Source organism: Festucalex cinctus, chromosome 17 (genome assembly GCF_051991245.1).
Source record: "Festucalex cinctus isolate MCC-2025b chromosome 17, RoL_Fcin_1.0, whole genome shotgun sequence".
NCBI lineage: Eukaryota > Metazoa > Chordata > Actinopteri > Syngnathiformes > Syngnathidae > Festucalex > Festucalex cinctus.
In genome coordinates, this window is record NC_135427.1 from 17,258,607 (window position 1) to 17,279,504 (window position 20,898).

A 20,898-nucleotide genomic window follows, 5' to 3' on the forward strand; every position below is an offset into this window, starting at 1 on the left:
AGGTACATGTTAAATATCACTAATATCGATATCGCTATATTCAGCAACTATATCGCATATCGCATGATTTTCCAATATCATGCAGCCCTAATGTGTGTGTGTGTGTGTGTGTATATATATATATACATATATATATATATATATATATATATATATATATATATATATATATGTATGTATTTAAGTATATTTTGTAACACCGCGTAAAAATACTTTTTACTTATGTTTGCAGTTTTATTACAAGTAAAAAACTGAATTTAACATGTACATACTTGGATAAAGTGGTACTTTGAGACACAAGTACCTAGACATTTTTTTTTTTTTAGAATCAAGTCATAGCTTGTTCCATTCCTTTATTTATTTATTTATTTATTTATTTATTTATTTATTTATTTATTTATGTTTGCCTTGACGTACGAATAAAAATTTGACATGAATGCGCTTCAGACACCCGCCACTAGTTTGCACCAGCAAACTTCACAACATTTTGTAGCTACGCTCGTCATTGAGCTGTTGTGTTCTGGCGTAGTTACGGCCTACGGTGACTTGAAAATAGTTCATTAAAAGAGTTGTTCGCTCCACACTTGGCCTGATTATTTCGTCGACGCTACAATATGGCTCCCATCATTCCATATTGATTTCCTTGCAGTGGAAGGACAATATCAATTGGTGGCGCTAATTCACCACAAAGCTGATCTGCTGCAGAAGAAGAATAAGGCCGGACAATACATTAGCTACAGTTTATTTTCCATGTTTGCTGGTTATGTGGCCATTATTCCTGTGTGTGTGTTGTTGTTTTTTTTAATGGATCAATAGCATTGAGTGCGGAAAGAAAACATTAAAAAAAAAAAAAACAGTGTTGGTGTTTTGGTGTGTGGGTGCCAGAACCTGTTGTATTTGCATTCATTCAGGGCAGCTCTGTATTGCCAGCTGAAAATTGTTCTCAGGTGCTGAACGTCCTTGAGATTTTTCTTCAGCTTAATTGGAGCCCACCTGTGGTTAATTACACTGCAAAAACATCTCAAAGATAATCAGAGCAAAACCACTTGCAGCTGAGCTCCATTTTCAGCTTCATGGCAAAACTGGCCGCAAATTCTTCATCAGTTTTTATTTGGAATACATTTGCAAGAATATCCAGAAAAAAAAAAAAAATCCCAAAAGTAAAGAATGAATTGAGTCAATTTCGGAGCAAAGCTTTAACAACAAAAAGTGAAGAGATGAGAAAGAAAAGGAGAGGAGGGACGAGTCGTGACGAGGAGTTGATGGCGTCCATTTAGGTGGCTCGCCGAGAGGTTGTGATTGTCCACCGGGCGAGGCGAGGAGGAAATTGGAAGCTCCGGGGGGTCGCGGCGACTTGCCCAGGCTCGGACCTCCGCTGGGAATTTTCCTGCTCGCCGCGATGAACTTTGAGGTCCAGGACAAAGTGATTCAGGTGGAGAGAAGTCTTGGTGCGTGTAAACAGGAACCTCCCTTTGACCCTTTACCAGCAAGTAGATGATTGTTATCTAGAAATGTGCCCGTATCGATGAAGGCCTCCCCCTTAATAAAGTGCTCACTGCAGGAGTCAGTAAACGCGTCTGCCCGTAATATGAGCAAATGTAGTAAACTGCAAAATATGTTTGAAAAAAAAAAAGGCCTTACTTCTAAAGAACGTCTTACCCCAAATAAATGCCTCGTTCCTTCTGCTAGTGAGTCCATTTGCCCACTTTATGTGCAAATGTGATATATAAAACTTTTTTTTTTTTTTTTTTAAAGGCCTCACTCCTAATAAATGCCTTACCACTAATAGACACTCGGTGCTAACTCCTTTGAGTAAATACATACCCAAGACACTGTACAAGGTATTATTGGAAAAAATTGTGCCTATCCCCCTAATAAATGCCTTATATGAGGCACTCTTATGTTAGGAAATAAACTCCCCGGCTCCGAGGGGTGTTAAAAAAAATCGTTTTGGCACTATTGCGATATTACAGTGCACAATTCTTGTATCGATTCAATATGCGGCTAAATTAATATTTAATCATCAAGTTTTAATGGAAGTATTCAATTAAAAAAAAAGAAGTCTTATTTAGGGTTAGGATTCACACTTTAAGCATGGAAGAATGTTATATTAACCCTTTTTTTTTTAGGAGCATAAAGAAGGCTTTGATGGAGCCTCTGACCAGAGGTTGTTTAAAGCAATGGTAGTTATTACAAAAAATGGCTAGGAGGTTGCAGCAGAGTATAAGAGATCCACCAGGGCTTGCAACAAGCTCTTTTCCCCAATGTTTTCACCAGCAATGTGAATATTGACGAAACGTAGCTATATTCTAATGCCAATTGCTTCAAAACAGAAATAGATACAAATGTACTTTTTGTTTCTGATGAAAGAAGAGACTCTTTCTTTTTGTAGGTTCCAGCTTCCAAGTTTTTATAGCAGTAGAACACAATATTCTGTGGGCCTTGCAAAATCAGTCAAAATCCAGCGCGAAGGGGGTTGCTTTAGTGAAAATAACTGGGAGTGAATGAGTTAATGAAACATTAAGCCTTAATATTTTATTTGAATGCTGTTCAAACATGAAACAGATTGCAACCTGTTTCAGTTAAATACATCATCATACAAATAGTACAGTGTACATGTACAAGTTTATTGATTAGTATTTTCTAAATTTGAGTTTAAAAAAAGATGCAATAATCGACTTACAGATTCAAATATCGTGATTAATCGGTATCAAATCGAATCGTGGCCTCATGAATCGTGATACGGATCGAATCACCAGATACGAGGCAATTCACACCCCTCCAGGCTACTATGAAGTATTATTACAAAACTATGGTATTATATAAAAATTACAACAGCTCCTAATAGGCATGTGGTACCGACTGCAGAGTAAATAAATCCCCGCTAGCATATGAGGAATTTACTTCTCCATCCGGCTGATGAAGTCTTCATTTGTTGGCAGCCGAAGGCGCCAGAGGGACTTTTACGGCCTCCTCACGTCTTCCAAATCTGAGATCAAATCCTCTCCGGTGGGGGAATTCGCGTCGGATCATAGAGGTAAGAAAAAAATAAAAAAAAATCCTCCCTGACAACTTTCCGTCGTTCTGACATTCACATTTCGCACACACCTTCGCCGACTCAGCTCTTTTTCAACTGCTCCGCATGCCTCAGCCTCCAGGGGGCAGCGGAAAAGTTTATGGCAGGCGGGGAGCGGATTTGATGGAGTCTCAGGCTGGAGTTCCACTGCACGCTTCAAGTAGCACAATTGAGGCTGTGTTGGCAAATCACTCCCTATCCGCCATATATTACGTGCCCTATATACAGTACAGGCACGAGTTGGCCAAGCAGTCCTGCTGCTAGAATGTATTGTGCATTGAGGTTTTCCTCTAATTTGTGCGCTCAATGTATCCCACAATGCATCTTGTCCCTGGTCACTATGAACGCAATAATGCCCCCCCCTAACCAAATTTTTTTTTTAGTTATTTCATTAGTATTTTTATGTATTTTATATTATTTTTATATTACATATTTATTTATTTTATATTATTTTAATTGTATTTTTTATTATAATAATAATAATTATTATTATTATTAGTTTATTTCTATTTTCCCCCTATCAACACCATATTGCGTTGATAGGGAAAAATGATTTTGCATGTGTTTCTGCCTGGGGTTTTGTTTGAATTTTAGCTTGGAGGGAAAATTCAGGATTTGTGCAATGAAAATACCTTTTATATATGTCAAACATATCAAAATGAGCATTAGAAGTAGAAACACTGATTCATTTTACTAACCTATGCTTCATTCAGGTTGTATTGACATTAAATACGGTGTAAATGCTTATATAAAAAGACGTCAACTACATTAGAGGTGTAGCTCAGTCCCTCGTTCATGTTCCAAAACCCCCGAAATGGATGATAATCCACAAATTAATGGCCATATTTTATTATTTTCTAGTTCATATACAGTGTATGTATAAAGCCTAATACCAATGCAAAATATACATGTGAGGTTCAGGTATTATTTTGTCCTCATTAGTCTCACATTCTACACTGTAGTATCTGTGACTTTGAGTGTGTACAGCTTTAAAAGGCTGGGTGTGTCTAACGTACAAGCACCTGTGGAGGGATTACAATTTGTTCTAAATAGTTTTTTGTTTTGTTCTGTGGTCATGATCTGTATGAGAAATGATCACCCCAAAATCCAGCAGTTATAGTGAAAAATCTGCAAAATATGATTCGAAAGCTGCCATACAGTGAGACTGCAAAAAGTGAACTGTATAGACGTTGCATACTGTACGTGTGTAATTTGGAGTATAAACAAAATTGATGTCAAAATACTACATAAGAGTTGCACATACCAGCATGAAATATAATGTAAAGTTGCATTTGAGGTGTGTAGACATTAAATATTATGCGAGGATGCTACATTAAAGAAGCATAAAAAATGATAAACTGAAGTGCACTATATGTGTAGGTCACACTTATTTATATCAATTGGGGGGGGAGTCATCAGCAGGCCAACTGAATGCTTTGCAAAGTGTAATATTTGTACTATTTATAGGGCTGTAACGATACCGGCAACATCGTGATAGCGCGATATTAAAACTCCCACATTATATCGTCGTCGTCATGTCACTATATTAAAAGCATCACATCTGTTAAAAAAAAAAGAAAAAAAAAGATTTCCATTCGTGCAGTTTTAGCACCCTCTGATGGGTGGGTTTTTAGTGCAGTTTCATTTTCACAAGGCATCTTTTGGCCCTTCCATGTTTAAAATCCACGCTAATGATCAGATGAAGGGGAACATAATATATTTGTGAACCGAGTCGATATGTGGACTGGCGGAACTCAATGGGTGCTTGCATTAGCATATATTTTTTTTAATATATATTTTTCATTGCGTATTATATTGTGTCCTTCTCTTGTATCGCCAATAGGGATGTCACAATATCAAAATGTCATGACGTATCATGACATATATTATCACGATATGAAGTTCACAATACGATAATTAACCAGATATTGTTGGGAGGTTGGCAATACAAAAAAAGGTCAAAAAAGCTGATACTTAAAAAAAACACAATAATGTGTTTTTGTACATTCCAGTAATGCATATAAATAACCTATAATCTCTAATAAAAATTAATATTGAAGCACATTGAGATTTCCATATGTGCCCATTCATCTGACCATTAACGTGGATTTTAAACATAGAAGGGCCAAAAGATGCCTTGTGAAAATTAAACTGCACTAAAAAAGTAGCCACCAGAGGGTGCTAGAACTGCACGAATGAAAATCAACCTGACTTTTTAACAGATGTGCTGCTTTTAATATCATGACATGACGACGATATATTGTGGCAGTTTTAATATCGTGATATCACGATATTGACGGTATCATTACATTCTTAATCCCCAAACTCCCCACAATATTGTGATAATTATCGTATTGCGTATTGTGGCCTTCATTGTGATATTGTATTGTGATGTTTGGATATCGTTGCATCCCTAATTATTTATGTATTATAGTTTATGTCTGGCCAGTGTTGGGTAGTTATTTACAGTACATGTATTTTGGGGATGGGGGTGGGGGGGAGGGGGGTTGTTTCATGTGTTCATGAACGCAAACACATGAAGCGTAGATGGAAATCGTTCAGAACAGCATTATTAAATGAGAATTGTTCACTTGGAGCCACGAGAGCGATCCGGCGTTAATTATCTTCTTTTAGCTTCAGTGCTCACTTACTAAATGCGAACCTTTATTAATCCCACAGTGGGCAAATTAAAGATGAAGCGTTCTAGTTGTAAGCACTAATATGGTGCAAACCCGTGCAACATGGCCAGCAACAAAAAAAAAAAGATAATCCTTCCTTTGTTCAAATGGAGGGATTATTATTTTTTTTTTAACCAGTCTTCGGTTTTACAAAGGGATCTGTAAGTTCTACTTAAGTACAGCGTGTAAGTGCAATTTGCCACCTCTGCCTTGTGAAAGTGAAGATGGCATTAAAGTTCTTACTGACTCACCCCATGTAAACAAAACAAAGATTGATACGTGCCAATAAAAGCTGTCAGTGATAGTGTAGCGGTTCACACACGTTGCGGCTTCTCTTTCATGTGGTAAATCTTCTTGAACGCACTCTCTAAAAGTGGCACTTTGCCTTCCAAGCGAGTCCATCATCGGTCTCGGCGTGATCAAGAACGACGAAGATAAAAAAAAAAAAAAAAAAAACTCCTCGTCGCCACGACAACCGCTCATCAAGTCGGACGGACGTGTGGCGTCCACTCGGCTGCGTTGCCATGACGACGGTGATAATGGAACGGGAGAGGAGAGCGCCAATGCGGGTCTTGAGGACGGCTTCGGTTCATTCCGGTGTTTCCCGCGTCAACCGATGAATGAGGCCTGCCTGACTGAAGAAAAAAAGAGCGAGGAAAACATTGTGATAACATCACCGGAGTAGTCATAGGTGGAAAGCTTTTAGTGTCTGCATGCACTCAGGTAAAATGTGACCTGGTCACTTACATTATATTCATATTGAAAGAAAAGTGAAAGACTGCAACACTGAAACCCATAATTACATTTTCAGCCTTTTCATGTTTCATGTCCTTTCAAACAAACAGCTTGGTACCTTTTCTTCTCTGTCAGCCTACTCACCTTTTGTTGAGAGCAACACTTCCATCTGGTTTACACTTATTATCATACTCATAAGAAGCTTATTATATTTTATTAAACGTGAGATAAAAACACACTCTTATGTTCCAAATGTTTTGGTATTGAACATGCTAGAATTACTTACTTTTTTTTTACATACTTTGTCGTGCCTTAGTAAAAAATAAAAAATAAATCATGCATCGATGTAGACATATCTTCTGCACCGTCTTATATAACGTCAGATACCATTTTTAGCTAATCTTTCATAATCAATGACGTAGTGAACTTACAAAACGGGTCTATTTTCGTCGTTTGATTGCTCTCGACCTTGATTTCGCTGCTGCTTCTTGTTGTTTACGTCTTATCCAATCAGATTTCAGGGGCCGGCTGGTTGCTAGGCAAGGAGAAATCTGCCCCCTGAAGTTGTCAAGATACAATTTAAAAAAAAAAGTTACAACAAAGTCATACATTCAAAATACACTTAATACAAAATATTCAGTTAACATTAGCTACAGTAAACAAAAACAAAAAAAATCAAAATCAAAACTAAGTACTGTGACAAAATGTGGAGTGACGTCCCATTTAACCAATCAAATGTTCAGCTTCAAAGCTTTCTTATGATTGGCTGGCCGCCGATCCCAAACTAACTAACAGCACCTGCAGCTCTCAGCTGTCGTTTGTCTGATTAGCCAACTTGTTTGTTTAGCGTGCTAAGGTAAATTAATTGTGAAGAAAAGGAATTAATGTCGGAAATTCAAGAAATAAAACTCCACTACAGTTTTATTGAACCAATGCGGAGAAAGAATGCTGTGCTTTGTCTTCAGTTAGCTATCAGTTTGGGTAAGTGTACTGTTAAGGCGTTTTGTTTTAAATGCCGTTTTCCCCCTCGCAGATGTGTATTGCATAGAAACAGATTCATATGTCCTATTTTCCAAACTTTGTTACTGTTCTTAGCTGTGACTCATAACAATTTGAAATGAACATATACATTTTCCCGCAATTGAACACAGTTCGCAAGGGACTGGTATGCAAATTTGTCAAAAATCATGAAACTATTAACGTATTTTTACAGCATTTTTCTTGCCATGGTCAGTCAAATCGGCCCATATTCGTGAAAATAAATACATAAATAAATAAATAAATATATATTAAAATGTCATTTTGTGTGACGTATACAAAATGAAGTGGAGCCTAATTAAAACAATAGTAATCAAATAGTACTAGCAGAACTAATTTATATGATTATTTTATGGTAAAGGATGTGAAAAGGAGGTCTATGTATAAATACCAACGCAAGAGTTGTGCAGTTTTATATTGTGAGCTTCATAACAGATTTATTTTACACATATTATGGGTCCTCTTTTTCCATCACAGTGGAGCGACTTGCTCAAGCACATTTTCAGAAATACTACAGTCAGATGACAAAAAAATTGACTTCTTGCTTGTTTAATTTCACACTTGATGTTTCGACAATTTGTATACAGATATGAGAAGGTTCGTTTTTTTCCCATAATATTTCTGCTATAAGGTAGGACATTACTGAAGGTTCAGTTGCAAAATGGTATATTTAGTCATTATACAGTGCTTTGAGAGTGCTTGAGATGATTATGTGAAAGAGGACACAAATTCATGAAAGTGTGTGCAGACGTTGGCATCTGGCTGTCAGATAATCCTGAGGACAAGCCCCTGCAGGATGGATAGCGCCAATATTTTGGACGTAATCGCCTCGACACGGTGAAAAGGTCGCAGTTTGTAACCGGCTCGCTGAGTGTCTCTGTGAAATTCACCAAGGCCAAAATCCTGCCTTTTTACCACTTGAATCATTGCGGGGTGTAACCACAGTACAGCTAGCCCATTCCATTTGTCATTTCGCAGCGAGGACGCAAGTACTCGTGGAGGACAACCAAAAAAATAAAAAAAAAGTCTTGAACGACTTTGAGGAGTCCCGTAAACGTCGCTGATGTCCTCCAGGACAAATGGTCACGAGCTGCGCGGTGGTGGGCCGCTCTCCATTTTGGAAGGCAGTGGCGTGGACATTTTTCTGTTTAATGACGTGCATGTCGAGCGCGACGCGACTCAAATGGCGTTTTAACGGCGTGCTGTCAGTTTGCAGGAGCCAGCATGGAACAATTGGCCACCTGGGGAAATTAGGAGGCGGCGAGGAGGAGGATGAGGAGGAAGCTGAGCTGAGCTGAGGTGAGGACGGGCTAATTGGGCCAAGAAGAAGCTGCATTAAGGTAAATGCAGACATGGTAGCACAGTTGTACCTTGACTTGAGTTGAATTTTGTACCTTGACCAAAATTGTGAGGAGCAGAAAACTGGGACGCTGATACAATATTTTTTGATTTTGCCTTTGTCATGTTTCTAACTATAAACAAGGCAGAGAAAAAGGCTTTTGATTAGGCCTAGGCCGAGGTCTAAAGTATCGATCTCAATTTCAAATGGATATACGAAAGAAGAGACTCCAATCTTTCTTGTTGTAGGTTCCATATTTTTATTGCAAATTCAGTCAAGTCCGATAAAACAGCCGGTAGCGAACAAGATTGCTTCTGTGAAAATGGCTGTGAGCGAATGAGTGAATGTATCGAATGCAAATCCCAAAAAGGAAGTGAGGCAAGAATTGGACATAATCACCGATTGAAATTAAGGAAATCGGGGCCGATAAATCGGTACACCCCGAATTTATGTATTAACCACTGTCTGGAACCTTAGTATAAAATCTGCCACAGGAAGATAAATGTCATGATTTGCCAGAGTATTTTGCCGCTTTATTTTCATAGAACCGTGGTTGTCATTGATTTCAATTATTATGCCCTATGTTTGATGGCAAAATATTTTATTTACAGATATATAACTAAGAAATGAGACGCTCACTCATCATCGCATGGCTCTAATTCAACATCACTGGCTTTTTTTTATTTTTTTATTAACATGCTGTTAGCCATTCACTCCATTGAACTGCATCATCTTTTCTCATAAAGAAAATAAAAAAGTGCATAAAAGGCACTTGAACTTCCTACCGTGACACATGACCGCTAGGCCTATTTGCAAAGAGTTGGGGAGATGTTGACCTTTGCAACAAAAATATGCAGTTTCAACTTGACAGGTGAACAAAATTCGATCTTTTGCAAACTTTTTGAATATCCAACTTTTGGATGTTTCGCTACGTTTTTGGCACAACTTGCTTTTTCGTAGCAAGCTGAACGGAAACATTTGCAACAGGGGGGTTTTGAGCCGTGTCGCCATAGCAACAGAGAACGGAGGTCAGGAGAGATTGTTGGCGTTTCCACATGACGAGATTCAAATTTCCGCTGTCAAGCTGCCCGCAACAATGTTGTCGACAAGTCTTGTCATTTTGAAGTCAATGCTTGATTTCTTTTTTCCTTTTCCAATGGAGGACAAATCGGTGTTGCCTTTCACCGACAATGGTTCCATTTTTAGTAAATATACAATAGTTACTACAGGGGTTGGAAAAGTCATTAAATACAACTCAGACTGTCATTATTGAATATTTATAGAATCTATCTATTTATAGAATTCCATCAATTATTCTACCATTAATCAAATAATCGGATAAAATTAGAGCTGTCAAAATGAATCCATTAGTCGACACGTAATCGTTTATCAAATTAATAGACAACTATTTTAATAAGCGAGTAATCGTTTGGAGTTTTTTTTTTTTTTTTTTTTTTTTAAACTAGGGATGCACGATAATGCTATTTTCAACCGATGCCGATAAACCAATAATTTAGAGATGTCGATAACCGATAAGTAAGCCGATAATTGTTGGCAAAATTAACTTGAATATAAATACACATTTTCAATTCCTACTATAAGTCAACAAATACATTGAAATATTGTATAAACTTTTGCGCAATGTTTCAGTGTTTGTAAAGCATCATGAAGCTGAATTTTATTTATATGAGCTACAACCACAACAGATGGACCAATGTGGCATGTCTATCATTATTGCTGGATTTCTTTATCTGGTTTATCTGTATGAAATCAAATTGCCGATAATTATTGGCAGATTTCTCTATTATCGGGTTTATCTGTTTGACGTCAAATTGTTCGATAATTGCCAATAATTATCGGCCACAGATATTATCGTGCATCCCTACTTAAAATGGTCCAAATGCTCCGATTTCAGCATATCAACACTGATTTCTGTAGTCCTTCTGTGTTTAATAAAAATAAGAAATTTCCAGTTTTTTTTGGAAATATTTAAATGAATCAAATTAATCGATTGTATAATCGATAGATTAATCGATTCGAAAAATAGTCGATAGTGACAGCACTAGATAAAATTTATTTTGCAATGAAGTTGATTGCATTTTTCTTCGATTACTCATTATTAGACGATTGTTGTTGTTTTTTTTGGTATTACAGTAAACAAAATCAAATAAGAATTGAGCAATATAACTTGAGGGAGTGATGTACTAGAGATGTAATGATATCCAAACATCACGATACGATATTGTCACGGTATGATAATTATCACGATATTGTGGGGAGGTTGGCAATACACAAAAAGGTCACAATATTGTAAAAAAAAAATAAAAAGAGCTCATACTAAAAAAAAAACTAAAAAAAAACTCAATATTATTCTTTTGTACATTATTGCATATAAACCTTTTTTTTTTTTTTTTTTTTTTTTTTTTTTTAAGAGCTCAGAATTGTTCATTCGGTAGTCTTACCGATTCAACGTCCTATCATCATTGCTCTTTTTTTTGTTTTTTTGTTTTTTGTTTTTGTTTTTTGTTTGTGCGCGTGCGTGCGTGCGTGTGCGTGCAAATACGTATAAATTTATACTCATTAATTCACCTAAAGCCTTATAAATATCCCATTACCCTTCGCCTTAACCAGGTACTTCAGAATCTTGCCAGAGTCATGAGGTTTAAATGGTCAGGAGACCAGAGAAAAGGTCAGGAAAAAAATAAAGAGAAAAGAAAGATAAATCAAAGTGAAATCCAGCACCGACCAAACACTTCCTGCCTTCCCCATGATTACAAAATCAAAGTCTTACGCCAACCCTGGAAGCCTCTAAATTCCAGCAAATTTAGCGAGATCTCAAGAGACCAGAGGAAAAACTAAAGAGAGGAAGGAGGGAAGGATCGATAAGGCAGAGTGAGATCCATAGAAGCCAGTACATCCAATCCATCAAAGTGAAATCCAGCACCAACCAAACCCCTCCTGCGTGGTTACAAAACCAGAGTCTTATGCCAACCCCAGAAATCTCAAACTTCCAATAAATTGAGATCTCAAGTGACCAGAGGAAAAACTAAAGAGGAAGGAGGGAAGGATAGATAAAGCAAAGTGAGATCCACAGACACCAGCACCCACTGATTCAAGGGGCTGTGGGAGGGAGAGGCTACTTCTGTTGAGTTTCAGTAGATGCTGGTGCGACGGATCTGGCATGCATAAGGACCACCACCAAAGAAAGAAGCTTAACTTAACTCATTCAAACCCAAAAACATATTTATACGTTTTTTAATAGTTTGTCCTTCACTCCCAAAAACGTATTTACACACCCCTATTACACCCCTGTTACTCACCCCTTCATCTGACTATTGGCGTGGATTTTAAACATAGAAGGGCCAAATATGCCTTGTGAAAATTAAACTGCATGAAAAAACTAGCCACCAGAGGGTGCTAGAACTGCACAAATGGAAAGCAACCTTTTTTTAACAGATGTGCTGCTTTTAATATTGTGACATGATGACGAGGTATTGTGATTGTGGCAGTTTTAATATCACGATATCGAGCAACTTTTTTTGGCTACTTCCTGCCAAATGGTTACAAATTTTGCAACTACTACAACTACTCTTTTGAAGCTTCTTCCAGTTTAGCTAAATTGCTTTTGTGAACTAGTTCCACTCTGATTTGCAGCCGTGTTGTTAGTGTGAGTAATGCACATCAGCAGGGATGCAGGTTTTGAACTACAGATGCTTAAAAAAAACCAAGTCATCCTGACAAATAAACTCGATTAATAGCCCAGTTCTTGGTAGTAGGATGGTAATGAGTCTTTAGTACAATCTTTAATAGTGTCAGAGGTGAATAAGCAAAAAAAGAAGGAAGAGGTTTTTTTTTTTTTTTTTTTCCATCTGATTGTTAAACTGTTTCAAATCAATGTCTTTACTTTGTGCCTCCCCTCTTAATAAAAGTCATTTGGCGCGGTGCGGCAGGTCAGACTGCCTGCGAGGGTGAAAGTGAGGAAAATGTGATAAAAGTGTCTTCCAATCTCCGAGGCCTTCATCCCCGCCGGGCGCGCGCGCTGCAATTTCCACAGGAGATGGGGAAAGTTGGAAGCGGCCGAGGTGAGCCGCTGAGGCCCGCTCTTTAAATGGAATAAATTACTGCGCACAATCCCCGCTCGCCTCCGTGTTTCCGGCTGCATTTGGCTCACGCCGGACGGCCGCACTGCAGTGCTGCTCTCATCTGACCCGCAATATACATTTAACACGGGTTGGGCGGGCGGTTCTCCGACTTTTTAGCTCCTGGGAAGGAACCCACGTTGTCATTCCGAAAATGCCCTAGGCAAGAAAAAAGTTGACTAAATAATGCTACAGTTACAAAAAGGGCACAAAAATATTTGGGATGCAAGAAAAGACTATTTTCAACCGATACCGATAATCGAATAATTTAGAAAGTGCCGATGTCGATAACCGATAAATAAGCCAATAACTGTGTGCAAAATGAACTTGAATACAAATATACTTTCAAGTCCTACTATAAGTCTAACATGTATAAATACGTGGAAATTGTTTGATTGCAAACTTGACCACACATGTACTCAGCAATCCTCCACTCACATGCACAACATAAATAGAACAAGTACACTGTGTTCCAACTATGCCTTGCATTTGCATTTTTAGGGTTGGAACACCCATGTAACTAGGGGCGTGGAAATCCAAATAAATAGAGAGGGTAAGGGGAGGAATCTTCAGAGAGTGCAGGAGTGAAATGCATTATATGAAAATGTGTATCTGAAACTTCAGGCTTATAACGGTGAGCCACCATATTTAACAGGTTGCAATTGGTTTCATGTTTGAACAGCATAGAAATAAAATATTAAGGCTTAATGTTCCATTAATATAATGTTCTTCCATGCTTAATTTTTTAACTGTGACGTTTTGTTGAATATTTCCCAAAATTGATATTTAAACATCGATTCGGCCGCATATTAAATTGATACGAGAATTGTGCACTGTAACATTGCGATATATCGCCGAATCGATTTTTTTATTTTTTTTCCCCCACTCAACACCCCTACAAGTAAACAATATCAGTATTGCATATTTTATCGTATTGTGGGTTGTCCTGGAACGTACCCTCAGTGATAGTGTTTTACTCGCGTCACTTCATTTCTTGTATTTTTTTTATTTTTTATTTTTTTGGTCTCGTCTGCAGCCGAGGCACGAAGCTAAAATGCAGCTTCCCTGAGTAACTTTTCTACAAAGTTTCTCTTTGAAAGCACCAAAAAGTCCAGCGTTGCTATTTACTGCCTCCTGGCTCTTGTATGCATTTTTAATGCCGCCGCCGCGCTCATTTCAATGCTGCTGGTGTGTTTATTACAACGCTAATATGCTAATGCGGGATTACGGCGGTGGCGCCTTCGGCCACAGTCGTCGTCCTCGTGGTCGTAGTAGCGCTGCGCTTGCACGGGGGTCAAGTCTCGCAGGACCGACTGCGTCACAAGATCACAGTTCGGGCCACGGATCTGAAAATGGGAACAATTAGCATCGCTTTGCTAACTGCTTGCCTAATTATCCCCAGTGGGAAACGTGAAGGCTGCTGGAAGGAACGAGGTGCTTGTAAATTGGGGCTAACTGCCTAGGATCGCGTGCTCTCTACCTTCAGAACTTAGTCGAGATATTGTGTCAATAGTTGTTTTGTTTTTTTTCTTCTTCTTCCCTGCAAAACCCGATAGGTCATCAAAGCTTATTTAAACAAGAAAAAAGTTAAACAAATGCATAAATATTTGAGCGAACCAATTTCAGGGAAACTATGACCAATTATGTTAAAAATATTACAGCAGGCTGGATGAAAGTTCCTGCCAATGTTATTTTAGTTCACAAAAACTAATGAAGAAACTAAAATTCAAAAAACAATTTTAACGAAATAAAATAAAAACAAAAATGCTTCTAAAAGAAAACTGACACCACATTCTATTTCGTCCGTTTTATGTTCACAAAACTAACTAAAACAAACTAATTACAGCCAAAATGTCCTTTGTTTTAGTCTATGGTGTTCATTTTTATGCGAATGGTTTTTAAATGTGATCTTTAAGTATGTTTATTTCAATATTAACCGGAAGAAGGACATTTGAATGTGTGCCACACAGAAGTGACGTCATCTATGGCAGCAGCCCGCTAGGTAAGAAATGTTACTTTTTTTCATTTTACCATGGTTTATTAAATATTTCACACATGTAATACACTTTTCAAAAACAAATACTGAAACTAGAACTAAACTAATACTAAGCAGTTTTTGAATAACTAAAACTAATTTAAAAAAACTAACAGAACCACCCTGAAAACTAATTAAAAGTAACAAAATTTAGAAAGAAAAAAAAAACTCAAAAGGAAATGAAAACAAACTAAAATGAAAATTCCAAAACTATAATAATCCTGGTTCTCGCATGTCATCAAGTCCAAACGCTTGACTCTTGACTAACAACTGACGGCCAGAACGAGAAAAGCTCTCGAGTTGGTGAGAATTTTATTTATTTATTTTCTTCACTTCATTTGTATTCAAGCGACTTGACATTTTGCCTGTTTTCGCTTTAAAAGAGCGAAAGATGTCGGTCCGTAGGGTGAGAGCTGGGAAGAAGAGGATGAAGGTCAGATGAATGAAACCTTGTCAATAATTCAGTGTGGTGCTTGCGCATGATGCTAATTTTGACACGCAAGAAGCTTGACTCTTTGTTTGGCGTTATCTTAACTCTTTGACCGCCATAAACGTTTAAAGACGTTCAGTATAATCCTAGGATTGGCCGCCATAGACATTAATTGACGTCTACTATGTTTTTTTATGGAAACGGGTGGAGGAAAGCCTTGGGCAGCTGTGCTCCAAGTATCAAGCCGATCGGGTTACTATAATGAGTATTCCTGGACACTAGATGGCTGTGATGAGTCTTTTGGACAAGATCGGGGAGGAGACAACAGTAGAAGAAGAGAGGCTGAGCTAGAGTGTTGAGGGGGAGAGAATGGCTAACTTGGCTAAGGGAGTCAAAAAGGCTACAGATGGCAATCAGCTCACGCTTGATCCTTATTTTCAAAGCTCAAAAGCATCGACCAGTGCTCAAGAGCACAGTGATGACGGGGTTAAGTCATAGTTGAAGCGGTGACGCGGCCGTTTCGACCACGTCCTAAGGCCCCACCGGCTAGCGATGCTAACACCGGAGAAAAGTGGTGCACAACCGAGCACGTCTGCACAGATGACGTTTCATCGGACGATGACGACTACTATGGGTCCGATGCAAGACAGTCTTGGACAGTCTTCCAAAGAACGTGAAGGTAAGCGCTAACATGCTAAGAGATTGCTAGTAAGATTACCTTCCTAACTTTTCGGCGATCTGCTAGCAGCGTGTGTAAATGTGCTGATATACACTAAAACATCTATTACCTATACAAACGTGAATGTATATTTTATAGATCGTGCTCACAGCAAGGTCCGACCGCTGGTTCTACGACAAAGAAAGGTAAAAAAAAAAAAAAGTTTTCAATACACCGCAACAATAAAAGTTAAGTCTTTCGATAGTATTGTAATTGTATGTTTCTTTCAGCTCCTACTCAAAGTGACCCTTCTCACAGTGAGCAGAACAAAGGTAAAAAGAAAAGAAAAAAAGATTCTCCACAGCACTAATAAAATATTTGATGGTAAACATCTATAATTTACAGAATGTGCATCAACCAATACATCCAAGAAAAAAAGGTAAACATGCGCACACACACACATTGCATCACAGTGCTCTAAAATAATATATGATATTGACATGTATATTTGCAGATCCCAAAGATTCTGGCTGGCTTGAAGTTGATGAAGTTGGCTGGCAGCCAACCATCTTCCCCTTTGCTGCAAAACCAGGACCAAGGGATGCTGCAGCAGAGCTGAATTCCCACCTGCCAGCTGACATCCTGGAGCTCTTCATCACGGATGAACTTCTCCAGCACATCGTTCATCATACCAACCTCTACGCAAATCAGTCCATGCAGAAGCAGACTGACAAAAACTGTTGCGCACGTGTAAATAGTTTGCAAAGAGTTTTCCAAATTGTTTGTTCGGATTGCTACTGTTGCATGTAAATAAACTGTTATTTTGCAATCAAAAAACACTTTTTTTATTGTTGGGGTAGTGTTTTATAGAAGATTAGGTGTTTGTAGAATCCCTCATGCAAAAAAAAAGTGCCAAATTCACTAGAGTGCATGAAATAACATCGTTTCACAAAAAGCTTGATTTCTCCGTATTTTGGAAGAAAATAGAGGATTTGGGTGAAACGAAGCTGTTTTCTATTGTTGATTACTGAAGATCTGAATAAGGTAGAAACAAACTTTTTTTCTTTTAGATAAAAGATGAGACTTCAATCTTTCATTTGGTAGTATCCGCGTTTCCATAGTCCTAATACAACATTCTCTGTGGAGCTTGAAAGATCGGTAAAATTCTGTAAATCAGCTGGCAGTATGGGGTTACCTTTTCCGAAAATGGCTGGCAGTCAAAGAGTTAAAGACCGTATCCCGCACAGGGATGCCACGCTAGCGAATGTCGATTTTATTTTCACGTCGGGATTTGTTCAAGCTCGCAGCCGTTTCCTAAACAGTCTTAATAGAGATCCTGACGTTGACGTCACGTGTCACAAAATGGCTGCTAGCGCAGCCATTTTGGCATGATAAGAAAACACATCTGCCACTTTGAGTAAACGGCAAACGCCTCACTTGAACAATGATTGACAGCCGTTGTGGACCAGCTGCTGCAACGAGAAGAGGCAAACAAAAAAAATCTGCATGATCCAGGCTTCCAAAAGAAGAATAAATGCATAACCAAAGTTGCGCTATGTACATGGTGGCTGGATCAGCAGATGCTGTTCGCGCACATAAAATGTGTGGAAAATATTGTTTTGTTCGTTTGTGCTGCTATGGTTTAAGGGATATTAAGTTTAAGGGATACACAGTTGAATTTAATAAGTAACCAACACCATAAAGGGACTTTAAACGGCATAAATGACGGTCGCCGATTTAGCAGCTAAGTTGCTAACGTACCTATATAACACAACACTTGTGTCAAATTGCTAACTTAGCAGTTAGCAGTTTAGTTTAACCTGGCAAAAGCCAGCTGGATATGCTATGCGCATCACTCAAGTGAGTTCTCGGCAATATCCATCTGGTACCTCTCCACAGTAATTTGGTCGCGAATGGTGGGACATTCTGTACAATAATTCGAGCTGATTGGACGATGTGTCATTCTACACGTTTGTTTTAACCAATCACGGCCATGGGTGAACATTTCGTCTTTGTTCTTGCCGAAGGGGGGAAAAGCACGCGAACATCTTACCAGCTAGAAATGCACGAAGTGTCTCTTGCTGTTCAACATTCAACAAGGACACAGTAATTCTGCGAGAACAGAATTAATTGTAGCGTCCATGTTAGGTTTGTTTGTTAGCCCCGGCATGGGTGCTGGCTTCCTGGTTTCGTCACAGTTGCTTATCCCGCCCCCCAAACACAATTTCGCTCTGTGATTGGTGGTTCGGAACGGCGGATGTCAGCGGGAGCGGTACAAGATGTATTCTCCAGGGTTTGTGAACTCACAAATACTGCAAGAATTCGTCTTGCGAGAGCAAGGTTAAGTTTAGTTGGTAACGTACCTAAATAATACAGCCACACGTGTCAACCTGCTAACTTAGCAGTTAGTAGTTTAGTTGCTAACATACCTATATAACGTAGCAACACTTGCGTCTAACTGCTAACTTTGATGCTATTATTCGCACACATAAAGGAGAAATAAATCCGGATTTTACAAACTTGTCAAGCCTTTGTATGACCGGAGTTGAAAGCGCTCACCGGCAAGAGAGGCGCTAATTCACATAACGGCATTGCCAAGGTGAAAAAAAGCACTCCTGATACTTCATCGGCAATGCAACATGTCCACCTCGCGTATGTATATCATGTCCTTATTCATCCAAGTGACTGTCAATGTTCTTGGATGGAAAGTTGACAGATAAACGCTTGTTTTCACCCTACACGACATTGGGGCCCATGAACGCTGCCCCAATAATTTCCTGCCTTTTGGGGGTGTTCAGAGAAAGTCACATGACAACAGGATCTCTATGGTCTTTCTTATTGCAAAATGGGCGTGCATCCGTTACATTTGATTGACAGCCGAGTTTGAGCTGTGTCTTCGTTCAAGCGAACTGGCTGGGTTGTTAGTTGCCATATGCTAACGCCGTATGTAAAATGTTAATGTATTGTACAATAAAAGAATTGTCTCAATCTAAAAAGTGAGAAAGCCTCAGACATATTTGTGCGTGCGCACCTCCATACCTTGCTACCGCGCGTTTTCCCCAGAAGGTATTTGGGCTTTGAAGCCAGCGTGTGATGTAACGCCGTCTCATCCCGACATAATCCGCATCTCGTCGGGAATCCTCCCGGAGTCTTCTGGCCTCCTTTTTTAGCGGCGGAGGCAGGGGCTTTGCTGCGATTACAGGCGGGGTGGGTCGCAAGGCCGCGCTCCTCCAGTCTTAAAGCCGGATCAAAAGTGATTCCGGGAGTTTTCCAAGGCTGTGATGGAACAGCTAACTAAGCCAGCTTGGCGGGGGGAAGCCTTCCTGCTTCAAGATGGAGTGAGGACGGGAAATGCTGGGAGGACTTGTTACAACTTACTTGGGTTGGCCGTACGCTCGCTAGCGTCAATTTTGTGCGCAAATCCAAAAGATGTCCCATTTTGTCGCAATATGGACCGTTTTTTTTCCATCATGGCCCTTATGTTGTCTTATCACGTTGCATAATGTTCAGCTGTGTTCTATTTTGTTGCAGTTACCCAACAATAGGGCTGGGGACCTCTGGGTACCTCACGATAAGCGATAAAAGGCTCACGATAACAGTTATCTCACGATATGACTATCGCGATTATCGATATATTCGTCAGATAATAAATCCACGATAATCTACGATCAAACTACTCAAGACACAAACTGCTTATTTTTCAATGAGAAAATAGTTTATTTTTGTACCATCACGGAAACACAATATTAAATCTGGTGTCTTCTTCACAGTGAGTACTTTAGTGTTTTGTTTTGTTTTTTTAAACAAATACAAATGACAAATTTTTGTCTTTCTTAAACAATATTGTCATGCAATATGTCAGTCAGTTACATAGTTTATAAAATGACACAATTGACTGACACATTTTTTTTTGTGTAACATTGCAAACGTAAATAAATAAAATTACTTAAATATTAAACCCAATTAGTTAGCACGTCCGCCTCCCAGTACTAAGGACTCCGGCCTTCCTGGGTGGAGTTTGCATGTTCTCCCCATGCCTCCGTGGGTCTTCTCCGGGTACTCCAATCTCCTCCCACATTCCAAAGACATGCATGGCAGATTAATTGGGTGCTCCGAATTGCTCCTAGGTGTGCTTGTGAGTGAGGATGGTTGTTCGCCTCTGTGTGCCCTGCGATTGGCTGTCAACCAGTCCAGGGTGTCCCCCGCCTACTGCCTAGAGCCAGCTGAGATAGGCTCTAGCACCCCCCCGCGACCCTTGTGAGGAATAAGCGGTCAAGAAAATGGATGAATGGCTTAAACCCAATTAAATCAATATTTAAAAAAAAAAAAAAAGGTGAAACAAAAATTGTTTTGAAATGTTTAAATTGAAGATATAATCCACATTTTTCATACAAAGTATGCAAAAGTGAGTCAGTCTTCCACAAGTAAAAGTGCACTGATGAGTCTTCACCTGAAGACTTACTCTCCATTTCCCCGCCACTCTTAACCCCGGGTTTTCACTGGATGCGGTTGCGGTGCGGTCCGGCGACGCAAGCAATTAGATTCCATTCATTCGAATGGTGCAGTTTACACCGCTTGCGGGTGCGTTGCGTGTCGACTGCGGAAGGCCTGCGGCGTGCCGCAAGCCTTCCGCAAGGATAGCCTATTTTCTATTTTTGCCGGACGCAGCAGCGGTAGGCCTCCGGCAAATGGCAAGCTAGCACAAAACACATCGAGCGGGACAGGAAGACCGAGGCAGTTTCAAAATAAATTTCCGGTTACCTTTCAGAA

At 39.2% G+C, this 20,898-nt stretch overlaps 1 protein-coding gene across 1 annotated transcript; it reads left to right on the top strand.

Moving 5' to 3' along the window:
* The first annotated feature begins 7,324 nt into the window (after nt 1-7,324).
* Nucleotides 7,325-20,324, top strand: LOC144004740 (uncharacterized). The gene is made up of 7 exons (XM_077502221.1): nt 7,325-7,470; nt 8,737-8,867; nt 12,817-16,149; nt 16,288-16,334; nt 16,419-16,460; nt 16,534-16,567; nt 16,643-20,324. The coding sequence occupies exons 3-7, from the start codon at nt 16,023-16,025 to the stop codon at nt 16,936-16,938; spliced, it is 546 nt and encodes a 181-aa protein (XP_077358347.1). The 5' UTR covers nt 7,325-7,470; nt 8,737-8,867; nt 12,817-16,022; the 3' UTR covers nt 16,939-20,324.
* Nucleotides 20,325-20,898: the final 574 nt, after the last annotated feature.